Consider the following 19,687-nt stretch of genomic DNA (forward strand, 5'->3'; position numbering starts at 1 on the left):
GGAGCTTCATCTCCTGGGATGGGAGAATGCAGAGCAGAGAGGTGCAGAAACTTCTCCACAGTCTCCCAGCTAAAAAGAAAGACTTCCTTCTCTCTAACATGGTCTGCCTTGGAGCCTACACCTGTCTGTATCTGGGCTCTTGTCTCATCTCCTGTGCTCAGGAGCAAGCAGAGAACTGACGCCTGCTCAGCGAGCCCCTCCGCCCCCCCCCCCCCCCCCCCGCCGGCCAAGATACATTTGAGGCAGGGATGAGTTGAGTTCAAAGATTCTGAAATGTCTGGGTTTGAGTTCGGACTCTACCACTGACTAACAAGGTAGACTGTTCTTTAGCTTCTCTGAGAGCTTCCGCTTTGGCATCTTCGAAACAGGAGCAGCCATATCCAACTTTGAGGGTGAAAGAATGCAACCAGCTAAAACAAGAAGACCATTCGGGAACTTTCCACAGGTCCCACAAGTAGTAATTACTTTTCAAAGCCCTTGAGGTGACCAGAAAACTGAGGCTAGCCAGGTTACAGGGAATCCCAGAAGCCAGCAGGGACCGCACTTCTGGAAGCTCAGACAGCTAGTGAACTTTTCCTATAAACGGCCCTAAGCACTTGTGAACAAATACCTTAGGCTGAGGAGATGGATGAGTGGTTAAAGTGCTGGTCACCCAGGCCCACATAAAAGCTGGACACGGAGGTGCATGACTCTGTAACCCCTGTCCTCCTACAGGAAGGTGGGAGGCAGAGACAGGAAAAGCCCCAGAAGTCTGTAGTCCATCTAGCCTGGTGTGCACACAAAGAGGCCCTGCCTCAAATAAGGTAAAAAGCTAGGACCAATACTTCAAGTAGTCCTCTGACCACCACACACGTGCCATGGTATGTGCACATCCCCTCATAAACATATATGTACACACAACACATACACCACCAACAACAAATATCTCTAAGCACAGAGTTTTCATATGACCTAGCAATTCTACTCCTATGAATATGTCCGAGAGAAATAAAAATGTTGGTCTGAACAACATGTGTAACAGCCAAGGAGTAGAAGTAATCCAAATGTCTATCATTTGACAAGTGGATAAATAAAAATATGTGTACACAGTAGAATATCACTGGATCATGAAAAGGAATGACATACTAATTTTATCAGTTTATCTTCCCAGGGCAGGGTTAAGGATGTGCCACATCTCAACCACTAGACCACCAGGGAAGGGCTCTCTGCTGACGCTTCTATGTCTTTCAAGGACGATGCCCTGTCTGCAAAGAGGGCGTGCCTATCAGGGAGGGCCCGTCTTTCAGAACCTTGACCGTGTTCTATGTGGGGCAGTGTGACTATGCCAACTGCTATGTGAAGAGTGGCATGTTCTGTATGGGTCATCAGAGGTACATAGTTGGGTGTGCACAATGACTAGGTCACAGTGGAGATTGGGGAGAGATGGTGCCCTTTCCTGGGACCTGTGAGCCTCATCTTGGGCAGGGTTTAAAAGTTCTGATCCCAGGCACATGGGCAGGAGGGAAGGAAACAGGGGTGTCCTTGGAGGGGCTAGTCTAAGGCCAAAATGATAAAGCATTCTTGCCAGCAGGGGGTACTGGGTACACATTGTGGCCAGAAAAGGCCAACTGCCCCAGAGCCTGAGCTGAGGGTTGTGTGTCCACAAAGGCAGGCCAGCTTCCATGTCTTTAACCTGTGGAAATGGCTCTGGTTTATGAGAGGGATGTCTGGGCCTCCATATCAACAGATATGTGCCCATTTTCTACGCATGAGCCTGGCTCCCATGGGTCTCATCATGGGGTGCCATCTCAGGAAACTGCACCTTAGGAAAACTGCTCTATAAATTTTCAGATTTCTCTTCTCAGGTCCTGGGGAGTCTAGGATGGAGGAGATGTCTAGAGGATGCTATGGCCAGAGATCCTCCTGGCTTTCCAAAGCCACCAGCAGTTCTTTGGTGCAGGGAACACTAAGCATGCTGTAGGCCATAATTCACTTATAAGGAAACCAATGATCAGAGAAGTTAGGCGGTCTGCCCAGGCTAACTCCGCAGTGGGCAGAAGAACAGTTCCCTGAGATCTCACAGATAGAGGGTAGCAGAGCAGGAGAAAGACAAGAGACATGATTGCCACCTCCTAAGCCAGTGTCCCACCTCTGCAGAAATTAGTCAGACCTGCATGGAGCGTTAATTCTTTTAAAGAAGTCTTACAGACTCCTTCTGCAGTGTCTGAGCCCATGTCCTTGGAGGTTCTTTCCCCTGCGGGTAGACGTTAACTGCCTCCTTCATAACAAACCAGACCCATCTCCACTGCCTCCTCTGTAGGCCTAGAATGCAAGCCAGCAAGGAAACTAAAGGACAGTAAAAGGACACGTGAACTGGAGAGTGGAAGAGAGTGACAGTCTGCAAGGCTGAAAGAGGACCCCTTCCTCCCACTGAATGCTCCATTCTCTGCTTCTAGTTTTATCCGTTCCAGTCCACTGTCCATGATGATCTTGATAAGGCATCTTGATTCTGCCCAGAGCCCTTGAGTACTGCCATTGGCCTCACCAGGAATCTTCATTCCTAAGCAAGGCATAGCTCACAATAGTGTGGTTCTGTCAATGATCCCACTATGGTCATACCAATGATGCTCTGAGCTCTAGTGACTGATCTCCCTGGTCACCTCCTCATCCTCTCTGTAGGACAAATGGTTCACACTGCCCTACCATTCTGGACCCCCTTCACCTGTTAACTCACTCACTGCTCATCCAAATGAACTCACTTAGCCCCTGCTATTAGGACCTGGTTCTTGACCCCCCAGTATTTTGATAATAACTATATCAAAGGTGATGGTTTTAATTAAGAAAGTAATTCTTAATATGCTTCATTAGGTCAATTTGATTTCTTGATCAATTTTTCTGTTCAACATTATGAAGCCACACCCCTCCATTTTAATTGTATTTGTATTATCTTCACAGAAATCAATTATTAAAAAAAAATTTAGTGACTACTAAAAATTGGTCCATGATTGGTTTTGAGCTCATACACAATCTCACAAATTAGAGTGTTTGTCTAATTTATAAGACTTCTTTTGAGACTGTTGAGACATCTTTTATGACAATTATTTCTCCCAGAAAATATTTCCAGAGCCAACTTCTGCAGATCTAAATTTTGTCAGGAAGATTTGATTCTTCTGTCAATTTTTAGTCAATAACATATTTTACCAGGTGCAGGCTTAACTGTTGCCAGCTTTACTCTGTGTTAATTATTTCAACTGATTTTAATTTTTTTCCATGGAATCTTTTTTTTTAACTTTGCATTTTCAATAATACTAATGAGATATTATTTTTGTGGGTAAGACAGCTTTGCTATGAATTTGATAAAGGCCGCCTGAGATCAAAGAGCAGCATAAAGGCATCCTTGGGGCAGACAGGCAGGTGAGAACACCACACTCTGCACTTGGGTGAGTGCCAATTTGCAACCAGGTGCTCCAGGGAGCCCTGCCCCCTGCCCGATGCTCCCCAGGGTCCTGGCCTCTGCCAAGAAGAGGCCTCACAGATGGGAAATGGCTTCTGGGTAGGGGAGGCGGGTATGCAGCTGCTTGGAAGAGAAAGCCTCCCAACAACAAGCAAAGAGCCCAACTGTCCAGCCACCCTGCCAATGCAAATGGGGCCAGGGCCTGCCCAAGGACATACTACTAGGCAGTGGGGCAGGGTGGGGATGATGGAGTTCTAGCTGTCAGCTCTGTCCTCCCTAGGCACAGGGAGTGCTCCAGTCTCTGGGAGTCCTGCCCCCTCACAGGGAACTGTAAAGCCATCTCTGCAGAGGCTGCCTTACAGGTCTGTCCTCATCTCACTTAACAAAGCCATTAGGGATGGGAGTCCTCAGCTAACACCTACAGGTGGGCTGGCTCAAAAAGGGACCACTCTCACCTCCTCCAAGGTGGACAGAGAGAGAGAGAGAGAGAGAGAGAGAGAGAGAGAGAGAGAGAGAGAGAGAGAGAGACAGAGAGAGAGAGAGAGAGAGAGAGAGAGAGACAGAGACAGAGACAGAGACAGAGACAGAGACAGAGACAGAGACAGAGACAGAGACAGAGAGAAGGCTCTGAGCAACTGACAAGCTACTATGCAGGCTCCTTAGTGGTCTTAGCACATTTACCACATATTTAAAAACAAAACAAAGCAAAAACCCAAAGTCTGGAAATCTCTACATCCAGACAGAATGTCTATGGTGTGTGTGTGTGTGTGTGTGTGTGTGTGTGTTAGAGAGAGAGAGAGAGAGAGAGAGAGAGAGAGAGAGAGAGAGAGAGAGAGAGAGAGAGGTCTAGTCATAACACTAGAGCCAGTCATTTCCCCATCTAATCCTGCCCCTCACCCACTTTCTAGGATATCCCATTTCCTACTCTGGGAGTGACCTATTCCTCTGCAAAATGGAGCTGTAGAGGAAAGATGATCAGGAGTTCAAGGCCAGCCTGGGCTATATGAGACCCTCCCTGGCTTGCTCTGTTTGTTTATTTGGCTGGGTTTATAGACTTTGCGGCTTCCAGATAAAAGGTGAGCTTCCTAGGACTAGGGGAAGTGCAGGTCACCATTGGGCACCTGGGCCCCTAAGGTGCAGTGGCAGAAGCAGATTGTCGCTTCCTCCTGAGTCTTTCTCCTGGTGGCCTTCAAGAAGCAAGCTGCCAGAGTGCAGAGATTGCCGTGAGCTGCCGCTGAGGCCCACAAGACTGGAACAGAGAGTCACCTGTAGGAGGCAGCCAGAGAGGCCTACCTAGTCTGACCCACCTGTGGGCTGGATCATTACAGGCAAGTAATAGAGCTGAAAAGTGATCATTTCCCCAGGGGGAGCTGAGAAGAGTCAACACCTCTGGCTGACAGACATCCTTCATCACTTCTGCAAGGCTCTGATGATCAAACTGCCCCAGCTCCTAGCCCCACAGAAATAGATGACAGCTGTGCACTGTGTCAAGGTGCCAAGTTCCCAGCTGTCTGCTACACACTGGTACCTAATCTACCACCATTCAGGCTACTGAGGGGGGCCTGCAGACTTACCGTACCCTGCAGGCCGGCAGCTATGAGCTTCCTTCAGGAGGACAGGCCTGGCTATCAAGTGTGAAGAGGCTGGACTTGAACCTAGTCTATCTGACTCAAACCCTGTGTGAGATCCACTTGTCTTCCAAGATAAAACAGGGGATCAGAGAGTCCAAGCACTCTGGCATTCACAGGCAACCCTTCCCATCTGACACTGGGGATGACCAGTTACTTACATATCCAAGAAAGGAGGGGAGCTAGGTTGGAGCAAGGTGCTGGCTATAGCTCTCTGGTAGTCCAGGCTAGCACTGCCCTGGCTCCTCTGGAAAGCATCCCCCCTCCCCACCTTTTTCAATGGAGTCACAGAGAGCCAACCAGCAAGGTTGAATTATTAAAACTCCTTTCTGGGGGTACCATGTGGCTTTCTCTCCACGGAGACTAAAAGCAGAGGGGTGGCTGCTCCCGCCACACAATATTAAAATGTCAGGAGTTTAAGGCCTGCCTTGGTTGAGTCATAAGTTATCAGCACCCAGTGAGGGCCGACAGAAAGCCTCCCTTAAATTATTAAGCAGAGAACGTCAGACTGTAATATTTTGCTAAACCAAAGTACAGACACAGACAAAGATGTCATTTCAATATTTGAAACCAGCAAGTTTAATTTAAAATAAGAGCAAACCAATAAGCTCAGAACATCGTGGTGCATGAGAGGAAAATTATACTGTGAGGTGGTGGTGAGGAGGTGGGGGGGGGAAGAAAGTGGAAGGACTTAAGAAATTTATAAAAGTAATCTCCAAGTAGAAATTAGAAATCAAGGCCTAGAAACAGAATAACACAAAAGAAATATTACTGTCCACTTTCTAAATCAATATAACACTGCTCCACGCTGGAATTACCATGGTAACTCAAGTAAAAAGAATCAAGCAATTCTTATTATTTCAAAATAAAATCACAGCCTGAAGCCTGGGTTTTATTACAACCACTGATAGATCGCTGGCTTGTATTTATCTGAAATATTGCTTTTCAATCAGCTGGTTTATGAATGTACACAGGCCTCTCACCAGCCCACTTACTGCCCTGTTTTGAGGCCAGGGGCCAACCGATGACTTTGGTGTGTCCTGCCTGCATCTGCATGTATGCTCCATGTAAGGCTAACCATGGAGTTCCCCCCCCCCCTTCCAGGCTGTCCTGTGACTTTGCAGGACAGAGAGAGGAGGCAGGAAGAAAGAATGGAGATGAGCTCATAACATTCCAACCCCCAAGCTTGCCCTTAGAGGGGTGGGCCTACAGCTCCAGAGTGCACACATACACATACACACACGCATGCATGCATACACACACACACACACACACACACACACACACACACACACCATAGAACCCACCTAAGAGCTCCTTCCCACCCCGGGTCATCCTCAAACAGGCTCCCCCACAAATTCTCTTCAGCCCCAAGGGCAGCAGATGGGAAAGGGAGCCAGCAAGTCAGAGAACGAGCTCAGGGCTCCACCATCAGGCCTCCTGTTTTCACAGCCCAGCTCTGGCACTAGAAGGCTGAGGGGTCTAGGACCAATCCACCAGGCTCTTTGTACTACGCTTTCTCATCTGTGAAATGAGGGTAAGAAGAGTGGCTTCTTCCTAAGGTTGTTATATGGGCCCTGAATGAGATCAGGCAGGCAGGAAGCTGGGGATGGATGGAAAGCTGCCTCCAAAATGACTTCATCTTCACACCTCTTGGTAGCCATGGCCTTCATGATATAAGCTGCCACCTTCCGTCTTCAAGAGTAGAGCCTGCTCCCCAATCCCTTGAGCCTGGGATGACTTTGTGGTCATTTTTTTTTTTTTTGCCAGTGGAATGTGTCATAAGTGACAATATCCCCATGCCAAACAGTGGCCTGGGCAGCCTGGCATGTATCCATTCTCTCTAGACTCATCTCTGCCATGATAACTAACCAGATAACACAACTAGAGGATACGGGTCCTAAATCTTTTTTTTTTTTTTTAAGGTCCTGAACCTTGTTACATCTAACTGAGCAGCCATTCTCCAGCCTCCAGGTTTGAGGAAGCCTAGCTGAGACCAGAAAACCTCCCCAGTCCAGCCCAGCACCCACAAAGATTTGTAAACTAAATACATGATTATTGCTTCAAGCTGCTGAAATTTAGTTGGTGCTACAGCAGTCACTGATATGTATGCATTGGGCAATGCCTTGTGTTTAGGGTTCAGTAAAACAAAACGGAAGCTGCTATATGTTTAGGGTACCTAAGGACCAAGAAAAGCCAAGAAAACTACACTGCAGAGAGGAATGTCAGTTTACACAGACATGGGGCTTCCTGGTTTATTGCATCTGTGGACAGTAGACACTAGGTACCTGCTCATATTGTAGAGTCAAGAAAAGTGATACCCGGTAAGTTGTCTGACGTCACACAGCTCTCAACTAGGACCAGAACTCAGGTCTTCTGAACCATGCTAGCAAATTGCACTGAAGTCATCTGGTCCCTTAGAAAAACCCAAATGATTCATAGGAGAAAGGATAGGAGGAAGGAGCTGGTGATGAAGCTTAGTAGGCCTTCACACAAGACACACGAACCTGGTTTAGCCAGCTCATTCCTCTCACCACCTGCTTTTATTTGTCTCTACCTGGATCAGTCCCAGTAAGCTCCTGGGCTAGAACATAATCACAAGTCAACCAATGAGAGACAAGCTTGTTACTAGGTGGATGCTGCCTCTGGGCATGGCCAACTAAGGGGCAATGGTGTGGAGGGCAAGGAGAACAGGAGCAAAGGGATGGAGGCAAACACTGGGACCACATGGAACACACACCAACGTGGATGCATTAGGTCTATATCGTCCCGTGTGATGGTTGGGGCAGCAGTCAGCCTTAGAGCTCTCTCTGTAATAAGTACCAGGAGACAGATGGTAGATGGGATGGAAGGTGATAGTGGCTGAAGCAAGAGGGGGAAGGCCCCAAGTCCAACTTAAATGCAACCTAGGCATATGCCGAAAACAACAAAACAACAACAACAACAACAACAACAACAATGCCACGCCATCAGCTCTCCAGGAAAAGGACCTGAGTGCTGTTTGCCAGTTTCCTGGGTACAACTATTCATACTGTGGCTGATTCCAAGCTGTTGATGTCATGTTACTGAGCTCAGAGGTGGAAATGATGCACAGGAATCCGCTCTTGCAAGCATTCCAAGTTGTCCCTGTGGAGGCCTCATTTTAGGAAGAGCTAGGAAGTCTGGTATTGGGAAGATTCCTGCATGCCCCGGTGTACCTGATCTCCATGCAACTCTGATAGGCAGAAAGGAAGGACAGCCTCTGTGTCATATCCATATGTGGGCCTTCTCAGTCCAAAAGGCCCAGGACAGGTATGTGCCCACTGGCACCTTCTAGGAAGTCTGAGGACAGTTCTTTGGGATGTCAGTAACTTGCATAGGGCCATGACTGGAACACTCAGTCCATCTGATGATCTGCACCCAGATTTATCATGCCTTGGGACCTGGACAGAGACCACATCAGCTGGACATGGAAACCAGAAAGACACTGAAATTCTGGGCTTTATCTATCCACACGACCTTGGACAACTCTCTTGCTTTCTCTGACCCTTTAATCTATGGCCCCTCCCACCCCATATATAAATGAAAGGACTTGGGAAGAGTGTCCTGGAAGGCATTTTCCATGATGCTGCTTGCCTTGGAGATCCAGACACTAGTAAAAAGTGAAGGTAGTTTGTTTCCTAGTGATGACCAATAGCCAGGAGGGGCAGTGAGGAGGACCCAGTTTTCATTAGTGAACAGACCACTAGACTGGGCCAAGGGCTTATTTTCAGACTGTACTGAAACTGAGCAGGGAGCAGCTATGCCTCCCATGGCCATGGGGTTTCCTGGGGGTGGAGTATAAGCACTGCCAGTGCCACATTTAATTCTGGTGACAATGTCGGCTTTTCTCATTGTAGAGGCGAGAGGGGACAGAGGCAAAGCAGCCTCAGCCTTGGGCAGAGCACGGCATACAGAACACACAGTGCACTGGCAGAGCTCAGCAGAATGGTAGAGGTTGCAGCAGGGCTAACAACGTGGCATACTGCAGGGGGCATACCCATGCCCCTGTCTCTATCATCTCCCTAACCAACTCTCGGTCTGTCTAATGCCACGATCAGTATCTATTGGGAGGCCCTGTGATCCTGGGGTATTGATCCAAGCAATAAGTTGGGACCTCTTCTGTTACATAGAGAGATAGGTTTGCCCTGTGTGGGGTACAATTCAGGTTGGGGGAGTCCCAAATCTCTGAACCTGCATTTGCTTAGAATTCCAGCATGATCCAAGTCATCCACGGGCTCCACTCTCTCTAATTATATCACTACAGCCCTGTCTTCTGCTGAAAGACGGAGCAGCCTGTGTAGCCACAGCCATTTCCCAACACAGGATGCCTTGAGCCGGCAGCCCAGGTGAGGCTGGATTTCAGGTGTCTTTCAGGACCACAGAGGGTCTGCCGCCACTGTTCATCAGCAGCCATCCTTCTGTCCTCAGAGTGAGAGACTAAGGTGACCACTTCTGAGTCCTGTTTGTAAATGCTGAGAGGCTCTTTAAATTAGAGCCTGTGGGACCAGACTGTCACTGGGCCTGATTCCTTTGGGAGAGGAAGGGGAGGAAATGATGTCTCAGAAGAGGTGAGAGGCAGACCCCAGCTGGGCGTGGTGGCGTACACCTTTAATCCCAGCACTTGGGAGGCAGAGGCAGGCGGATCTCTGTGAGCTCGAGGCCAGCCTGGTCTACAAAGAGAGTCCAACCAAGGCTACCCGGAGAAACCCTGTCTCGAAAAAACAAAAATCAAAACAAAACAAAAGAATCTTTGTGGGGCAGGTTCAGAGGGAGGGAGCAACGAAGACAGGCAGCTCCCGCAGCCACAGAGGCCAAGCAGGTGGCCACGCCAGTGCTGAGCCCCGGCACGCAAAGGGTGAAGCTTTTAGGCGAGCAGCGGCTAGTGATCTCAGCTTCCCTTGGTCTTAATGCTCCTGAAAGGCTCTCTGTAATTGGGCATCAGTAGTTAATGCAGTATTGACTGCATTACACGCTCCCGTGCCTCCCCTTGCTAATGCCAATTGCATCACCTTGTACAGTCACCGGCTTGCTTAGCCAATAGCCGTTAAAAGCAATCCAAATCATGAATCATATGGGAAACTTTTAGCAAGACACCGCCATCCAAGGAGACAATTTACAGTTGAGTTAATCTGGGTACATTAGTGAGACATGGATTCTGGACGACAGACCAATTTATGTTGTTTCCCTGTCCCCCATCCCCCTTAGTCCTCCATGTGGGCAAATGAATGGAAGAGCAGGGGAGCTGAGTGAAACACCTGCCTCTCAGCCCAGCATTTCGGGAGGGGTGGGGGAGCCTCACCATTACAGACTCTCTGGCTGGCTGAGTTTCTGCAGGAAGGAGCAGTGACGCCTCCCTCCCCAGAGGAAGAGTGCCACTGCTGAGGCTAGTCATGGCAGGTGTGGATGGAGACAACTCCTCCTGCCAGGCACTAGTTCCCCGCCTTGCCATCCATGCCAGGCCTTTACTAGCCCTTAGCAGGCTGAAGTGCCCACTGGGCTCTGCCTTTACACCAATGGGTTGGGGGTCTCTGCTATGGAATAGTACAGTGGCCTGCTGCCCATCTCCATTTCCAGAGCCCAGAAGGCCAAGGCCACACTCCCCTCTGTGCTCTATGGCATGATGGGCCAGACCAGGAGGCCCTGCTGGCAGCAACCTCCCAGACAAACCAAGTCAGCTGCCGAGGAGGCTGTGTTCCTAGCAGTCATTAACAATTGAAGACTCCACTGTCTGGTCCTCCTCAACCCAGCTCCACCCCTCCTTAAGCATTTTTTTTTTTTTTTTTTTTTTTTTTTACTTATTAAAAATGCTCTGGGAATCATGTCTAGTGTTTAGTTCCACAATGTGCTTCCTGTGGTCACCCAAGCTAGCCTGCTGGGCTTTTACAGAGGCAGTTTAGACCCAGACCAGCCCTGCTCCAGCAGGCATCTGGGAACATGCCGGCACTCCCCGCTGGGCAACCTCAGCATCGCCCTCTTGCCCAGGCCCCCACAGCTCAAGCTCTTACTGTGCAGTGTGTCCCCACTCAGGGGCCCTCTTCTCCACCAGTGAAGGTCAAATTTGATGTGTAGGGTTTGGAGCAGGGATTTTCTTTTCTCCCCTGGGACTTTCAGTGTCCCCTGCCTATACTCAAAAGTCCATAGCCTGGTGCTAGCTCAAGCTGCAGGTGCCAGGGGGAAGGGCTGTTTTTCCAGGAGAATTGGAGCTCGCCTCTCCTTTTGCTGACAGGGAGACCCAGCAGTATTTAGAAAGCCCGGACCCTGAGTTCCAGTAAAGTGGAGATGGCTAGGCCAAGAACAAGCATCCAAATGAAAGCAATTAATCTTAAAACCCGAAGTTTAACCATTTGCAAAACAGATCTTTCTGTCTCTGTGGTGACCCTTCACTGCTCGACCTAATGGATTACTTTATTAATAATGCACTGTGCTTAAAAGCAAAAAAGAAAAAAATTTTCTGACGATTCAATACTTCAGAAAGTCTCTTAAACCCGTTGCTAGGGCAAAACGATTGATATTTTATTATCTTTCAGAAGTGCAACATGAAAGCCCCGCAGCCCAGCAGAGCAAGGGCTTTGGTCCTCTGCAGCTGGCAGACCCGACTTCAACCAGAGGAGCCCAGCCTCTCTCAATAAGATGCTGTCGGGTGCAAAAAAGGTGTTGGGGAAGACTAATAGGAGCCCTGAGGTCCTGCTGCTGCCAGACAGTGGGTGAATGGGTGCTGCGTGGAGCACTGAGGAGCGCACCCCTAGGGCCTAGGGCACCACATGTGCCACACAGTTCAGGTGGCCACATTCTGGGAGGACAGGGCTGTATATGAAGTTAGGCAGTGGGTGTATGCATACACAGCTTTTCTTCATTCCCCAATGAAGATGCCACCTTCGGGACCCCAGCCACCTGCTTTCCTTGCATTGTCATGGATCCCAGAGACCAGTAGTGGCGGGCACCATATTGCTTGTCAGTATAGATAGGGGATGGTGTGAAGTCTTGAGTTCTCCCTCCGTAGTTTGGTGGGTGACCACACGAATCATATGCCCAGGACATCCAGTGACACGGCAGTCTGAAGGTCTCCAGACATCCGCTGCCTTTAGCATTAACCCCAGAGCCCAAACCAGTGTGAGGTACAGACCCTGGCCAGAGGTGGAAATACCATCTTGCCAACACACAGCTAATATTCCTGGACTGAGGGCTCCCTCACATAAGACTCAGGTTTTCTGGGTTCCTGGCTTAGGCCTGGGGGAGCCAAGAATGTGGAATAACTTGGGTTAAAGATTGCACCCTGGTTTCTACAGGCTTCTCATAGTGATAGTCCCCGTAAGACACCAAAGAGGGGCCCTCTGCACCCTTCTTAAAGAGGGAACTCTGGGGCTGGGCATGCCTGATCTGAAGTAACACAGGGTAAGGAATTACTGATGCAAGCAGCCGAATCAATGGCTCTTCTCTTCCTCTCTGGCTCTTCTCCTTGCGTTCTATGTAAAACAGAGCTCAGTACTCGGGATAGCCTCCTGGAGCTCCAGAGGAGGGTCTGTGAATAGAGCAGAGTGTGCTGAAGATGATGCTATGCCCTAGCCAGCCCAGAAACATCTAGACCCCCTCTTTTATCTCTTCCTTCCTTCCCTCATGCCAAGAGCCAGGCTTCGGGCACATACCGGCCCCGTGTCTTCCCTGAATACATCCACCCATTTGTAAAGGCCCTCTCCTGCTGATAGCTCTGTAGGTATAGTTAAGACTGGGACAGTTGGGTGAGACAGCATCTGGTATGACCTTGAACAAGTCACTTAACTTTTCAGTGTTCGGCAGTAACCATGGCAACAGCGCTTCAGTGGCCATTAGGCACAGACCCAATGGAGGACTCCTGGGGGTGTCCCATTACTCCCAGCCTTTCCAGTCCCCACCCAAATGCCAGCCGCAGTGGGCTTGCCAACAATCTTGCCCACCTCTCCAAGCTACAGCACCTACAAAACACACAAGCCTTACCTATGGGGGCCCAAGGACTCCTTGGACCTTGGGACCTGTCTTAGGTCACAGGACACATGCTGGGATTCTGCAACCCTTTAGGCCACTTACTGCAAGGCACTCCCACCCAAAAAGACTTCGGGGGTCTATGAGACCACCTGCTAGTGGAGTGCTACAGCTATGTGGCCTTTCAGCTCCAAAGCCCTCTTGAATGCACCTAGGCTCTTGACCACACATCCAGGCCACCCTCAAACCACTCCCTCTGGAGTGCTACTGGCTATGGCGGGACAATTCCTCTGGCTCAAACTCTTGCCTTCACATTCAAGGGGTCAAGAGGTAGAGGTCAGAACAAGAGATGTTCCTCTCACCAAGTCCTGCTCGCAGGCAGCTTTCCCTCGGAGGGCCCAACTGGCCTTCCCCTCTTGGCCCGGCATCCCGGCTTTCTCGAGGTCCTCCCGAGCTCTCGCTCGCCCCCAAGCTCTCTAGTCTGTTTCTCCCCAAGCTGCTGATTTGCTGGGCGCTCAGCGCCTCTCGTGTTACGCGGCGGGCGGGCGGGCGCGGGGGTGATGGCTGCGGTGAGAGAAGAGCAGCCGCAGAGACCAAACGTTCAGCGCCAAGCGCCAGGGCGCAGAGACTAGAGGGCAGCCTGAGCCTCCACGCCGCCCCGCGGCGCATCGCCTCACCCCGCTCACCAGCCCCCGGACCAGGAGACCTAGGGGGCGCGAGGCCAGGAGCTCGTCCACACCACCCGGGTCAGTCCTCCCTCCTCGGGCCGCCGGCTAGCTCCGCAACCCGGCGTGGCCCCGCGTCTGTGTGCTTGGGACCCGGTGCCGTGGCATCCCGCGCGTCGCGCCGAGGGCTTTGGGGGCATCGGGACCCCTGTCCGCCACCTACCGTCCTCCTTGTCCAGCACCATCATCTCGGGCGCTCCGTGTCCAGCCGCTGCTCGGCTCGGCCGGAAAAAGGGCGCCGACTCCGGGCGCGCTTCGGCTGGGCGGCCGGTCCTCCGGCAGCAAGCGGGCTCTAATTACCCGCTTGTCCGGCTCTTAACCTAGATTGCACTCAGCTAGAATTACATTCAGGAGTGAAGCACTTCGCAGATACAAAAGCGGTCTCACCTACTTTTGTGCCTCAGAATTGCAAGGAACTACGAACTGCAATTTAGAGAGAGAGAGAGAGAGAGAGAGAGGGAGAGGGAGAGAGAAGGGGGAAGAGAGGATCAGAGCCGTTTCTTTGATTCTCACCTTCTAAATGGCTCAATTTGCCCAGTATAATCTGTCTTAATGTAATTGCATTTGATAGCTCATAACCCTGGCTCTGGCAACGACACAGCTTTCAGCCTCATAAAGTGTTTTCCCCTCGGATTTAATCTGAATCTCAATCTGAAATTATATTCAAAGAGATGGGGGAATCTCGGCGGCCGACTCCCGCTGCCTTTCTCCCTCAATGTATGAGGTTTGCACTCCTGCTACTGAATAAATGCACACATTTTCCGAGCCCCCCCCCCCTCCCCCGCCGGGTTAATGGGGAGTGGAAACGAGCGGCTGCCGGCTCTGCAGCGCCACCTGGAGGCCTCTCCGCTCCAGCTCTGCGAGTGACTCCGCTTGAGTCCCAAGGTTTCTTCCTGGTCTCCCAAGTCAGTCTGGTGGACCCTTGCCTGTCCCAACCCCTTCAACCTTGGTTCTTGCTTCCTCACAGGAAGGCTATTTCTCTAATCACGACTCCTCATTACCAGCTCTGCCTATGGTTTCTAGTTGATTCTATAGCTGTTTGGCAAAGTCAACTCCTCTATAGGGTACACAAACTTCCTAGTGTGCGTCCTACAGTTTCTGTCCCTGATCACAGTGGTGTCCTGCTACCCCATTCCCGCCACCCATGAGCATCCTGACTCTGTGCAGAGGAGAAATCCTGCTGCAGCTTCTCTCCGTGGAAGCACGGCTGTTCAAAGGCGTTTCTCCTTCCACAAATATTTACTGAGCACTTACTTTGTGCAACATACTATTCTAAGGCCCTGGGTACAGCAGAGAAAATTCTGTTGTGGAGCTGACTTATTTCTGTAACTCACACAGCAGGAAAGAAGCCAGGTCCCAGCATGTCTCCTCTTAGATCTCGCTTCCCCAAGAAGCCTTGTCCAGGCTGCCTACTCCAGGAAGACCACCTGCTTTTAAACCACGGTCGTATCCCCACCCCCACCCCCCGATATTATAGAGCTCCAAAATGGGAATGGAACTGATGATTTTTAGCCCAAGAAAGAGCTGCAGTTGGATAGCGTTAGGAGCTTGGTTCTGGCAGTTGCAGAGGACGTGACTCTAGCAGGGCCTAAGAAACTGAATCTCCTGGGGTAGGGGTGGGGATGGGGGCTCTCGAGATGGGAGTCTATCCATTTGTTGCCAATTACCAAACAGCAGATATGGCAAGTGGCTTCTCTTCCTGCCTCAGTTTCCCTGTTTGTGAACTAGTCACCTCTGTTCTGCCTCTAAAGGTGCCATGGAGAGAAGCGTGTGGTCCTCCAGGCAGTGTGGGCTGGGGTACTATCTCGTACACAGGAGACCATAAAGAAAGCTTGCCGCCCCTTCCATCGCAGGAGGGCCCCATACTTTACAGGAGTATGGGGTGGGGGGGGGTGGGGGCTGGGGGGGCGGCGCTGTAGCCTATGCTCACTCCTAAGCAGGGAAGTCAGGCTTTGAGGAAACTGAAGAGCAGCTGTTTCTAATGAGATGCCTCATCCGCAGCTCAGAGGGTTTTGCTTTCCCCTTCATCTTGAATACTTAATCCTAATAGTCCTTGAGTATATTTGATGTTAAATATATCATTTTGCTCAGACTCACTGTCCCTTGGGACTGCAGGCTTGATCTCTCTCCTGTCACTGCAACAGGAGCTGTGCTCTCCACGTGTGAGGAAGCTTCATTGTTGCTGATGCCCCCCCACCCCACCCCCAGCATGTGTCCCCCACCCTGATGTGAACCAGGGCCCAATCAATGTAGCAAGTGCAGGGCCCAGCAAGGGCAGCATCTTGAAGATTTATTTCTCTCTGGGCTATCTGGAGACATAAGGTCTGTAGTCTTATTCCTAATCTTCAGGGGCCTTCTTCTTGCTTTTGGGGGCACCTGACCCTGACCCATAAATCAGGACTCAATTAGCTGGGACCACATCCCCACTCTCTTGTCTAAATCTCAACTCACCCCTCCAGCCTCCAAGGTACCCATCCCTTTGAGGAGTCAGGACTGCTGCTTTCCAAGCCTGAGGCACAAAGCAGCAGGGAGGGCATCAGCAGGGGATAGGTGCCCTGTGTGAAGGCTGCTTGTCCCTACAGGTGACTTCCTCTGCACCCCAGCTATGAGCATGGCACTCCCAGTTCGCCCTCAAGGGAGAACACCAGATCTAAGTGGCAGAGGTGCCGAGCAAGTCTCAGGGGCTTAGAGAAGCTTGAAGCTCACACCTAGCAAGGAGCCAGAGGTGAGTGTCACTTGTGGGGTGGCCTTATCTGAAACTTGTAGGTGGGTCCCACCCTCCTGGCCTCCCGTCCCAGGCAGCATCCTTCCAGTGGAATATCCCAAGATGCCCTGGGGCTGGAAGAGGCAGTTTTCACTAGATACATGCCAGCACTCTCACTTCTTCCCGCCAAGAGTGCTCCAGAATGCTCTCGAAATGCCTCTGGGGACAGCCAGGGGACACCAGTGCCCAAGGTTGCTTGACAGAGAGTGGGGGTGGCTGCCAGCTGCCTCACATATTTCTGAACAGGTCCCAGCAGTTCACCCTTGTGCCTGGCAGAAACATCCAGAAAAAAAGGGTTCCAGCACTGGGGGTGGGGGACAGTTTCATTTGCTACCCAAGGGCCTAGGCAGCCTAGATAATCCAAAACTCTTCAGAGGCTGGCCAACAGGCCTGAGCCTGAAGGCCCTGCTCTCAGCACAAGGACCTTATCTCTAAGTTGGGGTTACAGACTGGCCTCACAGGTAGTGATCGGAGAGGTATGGGGGGGGGGTGGACAACAACCAGAGTAAGCCAGTATTTGCAATGGCATCAGGATGCAAGCTAGCCAAGTTCAGATGCCCTCTGCCTTTCCCCCTACATATACAAAAGCAGCCAGCGCACAGGAATTTGCAGCCAGCTTATAGTGGAGAAGTGCACAGTCTGCAAACCCCTTCTTTGGGATTCTAGAAAGCCTAGAGAGGCCTTCTCAGAAACTGCAGTCATAAACTGTTAGGCCTTAGACAGTCCTAAGCCAAATCTGCACAAATCTACCCTGTCCCTCCATGGACACCACCCTACCACCACTGTAACAAGAACCCTTAGACGGCTAAGGGTTTAGGAGGACCCAGATCTGCCCTAAGACGGAGGGGTACCCTATGCTACAAGACTTTCTGTGCTAAAACAGACTGCCCTGGGCAAGTCAGGACAATTCATTACCAAAGGCGAGATGGTAGGATTATACAAGTAACTAATGAGACCAAAGAGGAGGCCACACAGACAGACCTTCTCTCTGGTGGCAGCAGCCCCCAACTAGAACGTTCTGGGCCTCCTGTCCTATCATGTCATACTCCAGGCATGACTGTACAACCATCCTCAGCCCCGAGGATGACGCAGAGACGACCTCCTGAGATACCTACAGTGCATAGGTAGCAGGGGAGGGGTGGTTATTTAGATCCAAGGGTAGACTTAGATTTTGTGAGGGCCAAAGTTTTACAGCAGTTTTGGGAAGGGGGGGGGGATCTTTAAGAAAAAGAATATGATCCACACCAGCCTGGGTTACACAGTGAGTTTTGGGCCAGCCTAGGCTGTAAAACCAGACAGTATCTCAACTACCACAGTCCCCCAGCCCAACCAACCCACCTGTCCAAAAATAGGAGGAATAGGTGATTCCTAATACGAATAGGCCACCAGGGATCCGGTAACAGGAGACCACGAAGATCCCAAACTTCTCCTGGCTAGTTCACCCGTCTATCCTAACCAGCAGGACACTCACTAAAGAACTCTGGGTGAATTGATAGCATGCAACCTCCCAGCCCTGCAGGGGGCGGAGACAACAGCACCCACCAAGTAGGCCCTGGAGTCCCAGACCCCAGGTGCGATGCAGGGAGGGCCAAGGGACCAAGCCGATTAAAATGCACCTTCACCAGGCCAAATTCTCCGAGCACCCCCTGGGGGATCCCTTTCACACAGCAATATGGAAAAACTTGAAAACTACTGAGGGGAGGCACAGAGACTGGCTGGCTGTGGGAACAACCGGCAAGCCCCGCGCCCGGTGGGTCTCTGTGCGCTCCAGGTGCCTGCAATGGAAGCAAGACAAAGTTGCCCCGCGCGGGAGCATGTCCTGCTAACAGGCCCCACGAATTGGGGGAGCGGGGTCGGGTGGGGGTAACGCGGGACGACACTTCTTCATCCCGGCAAGGAACACGGAGCGGAAAGACTGGCACCTTGGAGACACACGGACACACACATACACACACACACACACACACACACACACACAAACACACACACACACACACACACACACAAACACACACGGCACACGTCCAGCTTCTGAGCTTCCGGGAAGCCGCCAACCGGTTCCAAGCAGCAGTCAGGACTTGTGCCTGGGCCTCTGCCACCGGGATGGAGGTAGCCTCCGCAGAACCCGCGCTGTTCCCAAGTGTCCCGGGCACCTACCGTCCTCTTGGTCCAAAACCATAGTCCCCAAGCGGCGCCAGCCAGGCGCTGGCAGAGGATGTAGAGGGATTCGCGGCTCGGACTGTTGCCCACGGGGCGCCTGCGCTGCTTTCCGCGGTCGCGCGTGGGCCCCGCGCCCCGCGGCCGCCGACGGGGGCGGACCGAGCTGCGCCCCGAGCGCAGCGCCGGGGGCAGGGAGCGCGGGAGGAGCCAGAGAGGGCGCGGCGCTCTGGGGGGCGGGTGCCGGGCGGGGCCGCAGCCGCGTGGGCTGAGCTGCTGGGACCCGGCCGGAGCCGAGCCGGAACCCCTGAACCCGAGCTAGGGCCGGAGCCTGGGCCAGAGCAGCCGCTGCAGCCGCGCGCGAGGGTCCCCTCTTACAGTCTGCGGCGCTCGTTCTCAGCAGAGTGCAGCTTGCATTTCCCAGGGCCCCTCAGATTCCCCTGTTAATTAAATCAATTCATTATGCTCAGATCTGATTAGCGGCCCTTCCCCCCCTTTGAATCAATTATTCAATACACAAACATAATTGCTTGGGCCAGAGGTGCCCGCCATTAGCTTATTTAACTCCAAGGACACTAATTACCCGCAGGGCACGGGAACTTTTCTCATTAATTCTGACAAAACACAAAAGCACAGCCAGAGTGTGTGCATGTGAGGGACTCTGTGCATGTGTGTGTGTGTGCTTGTGTGACTGTATGCCTGAGTGAGGGATGTATAGGGTGGTGGGCCGCTGGGAGAGCTTACATCCAGTGGGGAGGGTGGCATTTGTGCCATCGCATGTGGAAGTGTGCAGTTTTCAACCCATGAACGTTCTGGTATGAGTGTGGATATCCAACTCCATGTGTATCAGTCTGTGTCCGTGTGTGAGTTGAACTGGGTGTGGCTCTGGGTCTGGGACTATGGAGCAAGGTTGGAGATCCAGCACAGGAATGTGGGGTGCTTCTTTGCTTGACTTTGAGAATGTGACTTCCAGGCATATTAACTACCCTCTCCTTTTTCTTGA

General features: G+C 51.4%; 1 protein-coding gene across 4 annotated transcripts in view; it reads right to left on the reverse strand.

Moving 5' to 3' along the window:
• Positions 1 to 18,846, reverse strand: part of Lmo1 (LIM domain only 1) — a 37,343-nt gene extending 18,497 nt beyond the window's left edge. The window contains exons 1-2 of one of the 4 annotated variants that reach the window (XM_051149193.1): positions 18,685 to 18,822; positions 13,927 to 14,186 (exon numbers count right to left, since the gene is read on the reverse strand). In XM_051149193.1, the coding sequence (XP_051005150.1) occupies positions 13,927 to 13,951 (25 nt within the window). In that variant the 5' untranslated portion in view covers positions 13,952 to 14,186; positions 18,685 to 18,822. Of the gene's footprint in view, positions 1 to 13,400; positions 13,541 to 13,926; positions 14,187 to 17,508; positions 17,577 to 18,684 lie in introns of those variants that run through there. The other 3 variants (XM_051149194.1, XM_051149192.1, XM_051149195.1) reach the window with 3 other exon arrangements.
• Between the last annotated feature and the right edge of the window lie 841 nt (positions 18,847 to 19,687).

This window comes from Acomys russatus, chromosome 7, assembly GCF_903995435.1.
Source record: "Acomys russatus chromosome 7, mAcoRus1.1, whole genome shotgun sequence".
Lineage (NCBI taxonomy): Eukaryota > Metazoa > Chordata > Mammalia > Rodentia > Muridae > Acomys > Acomys russatus.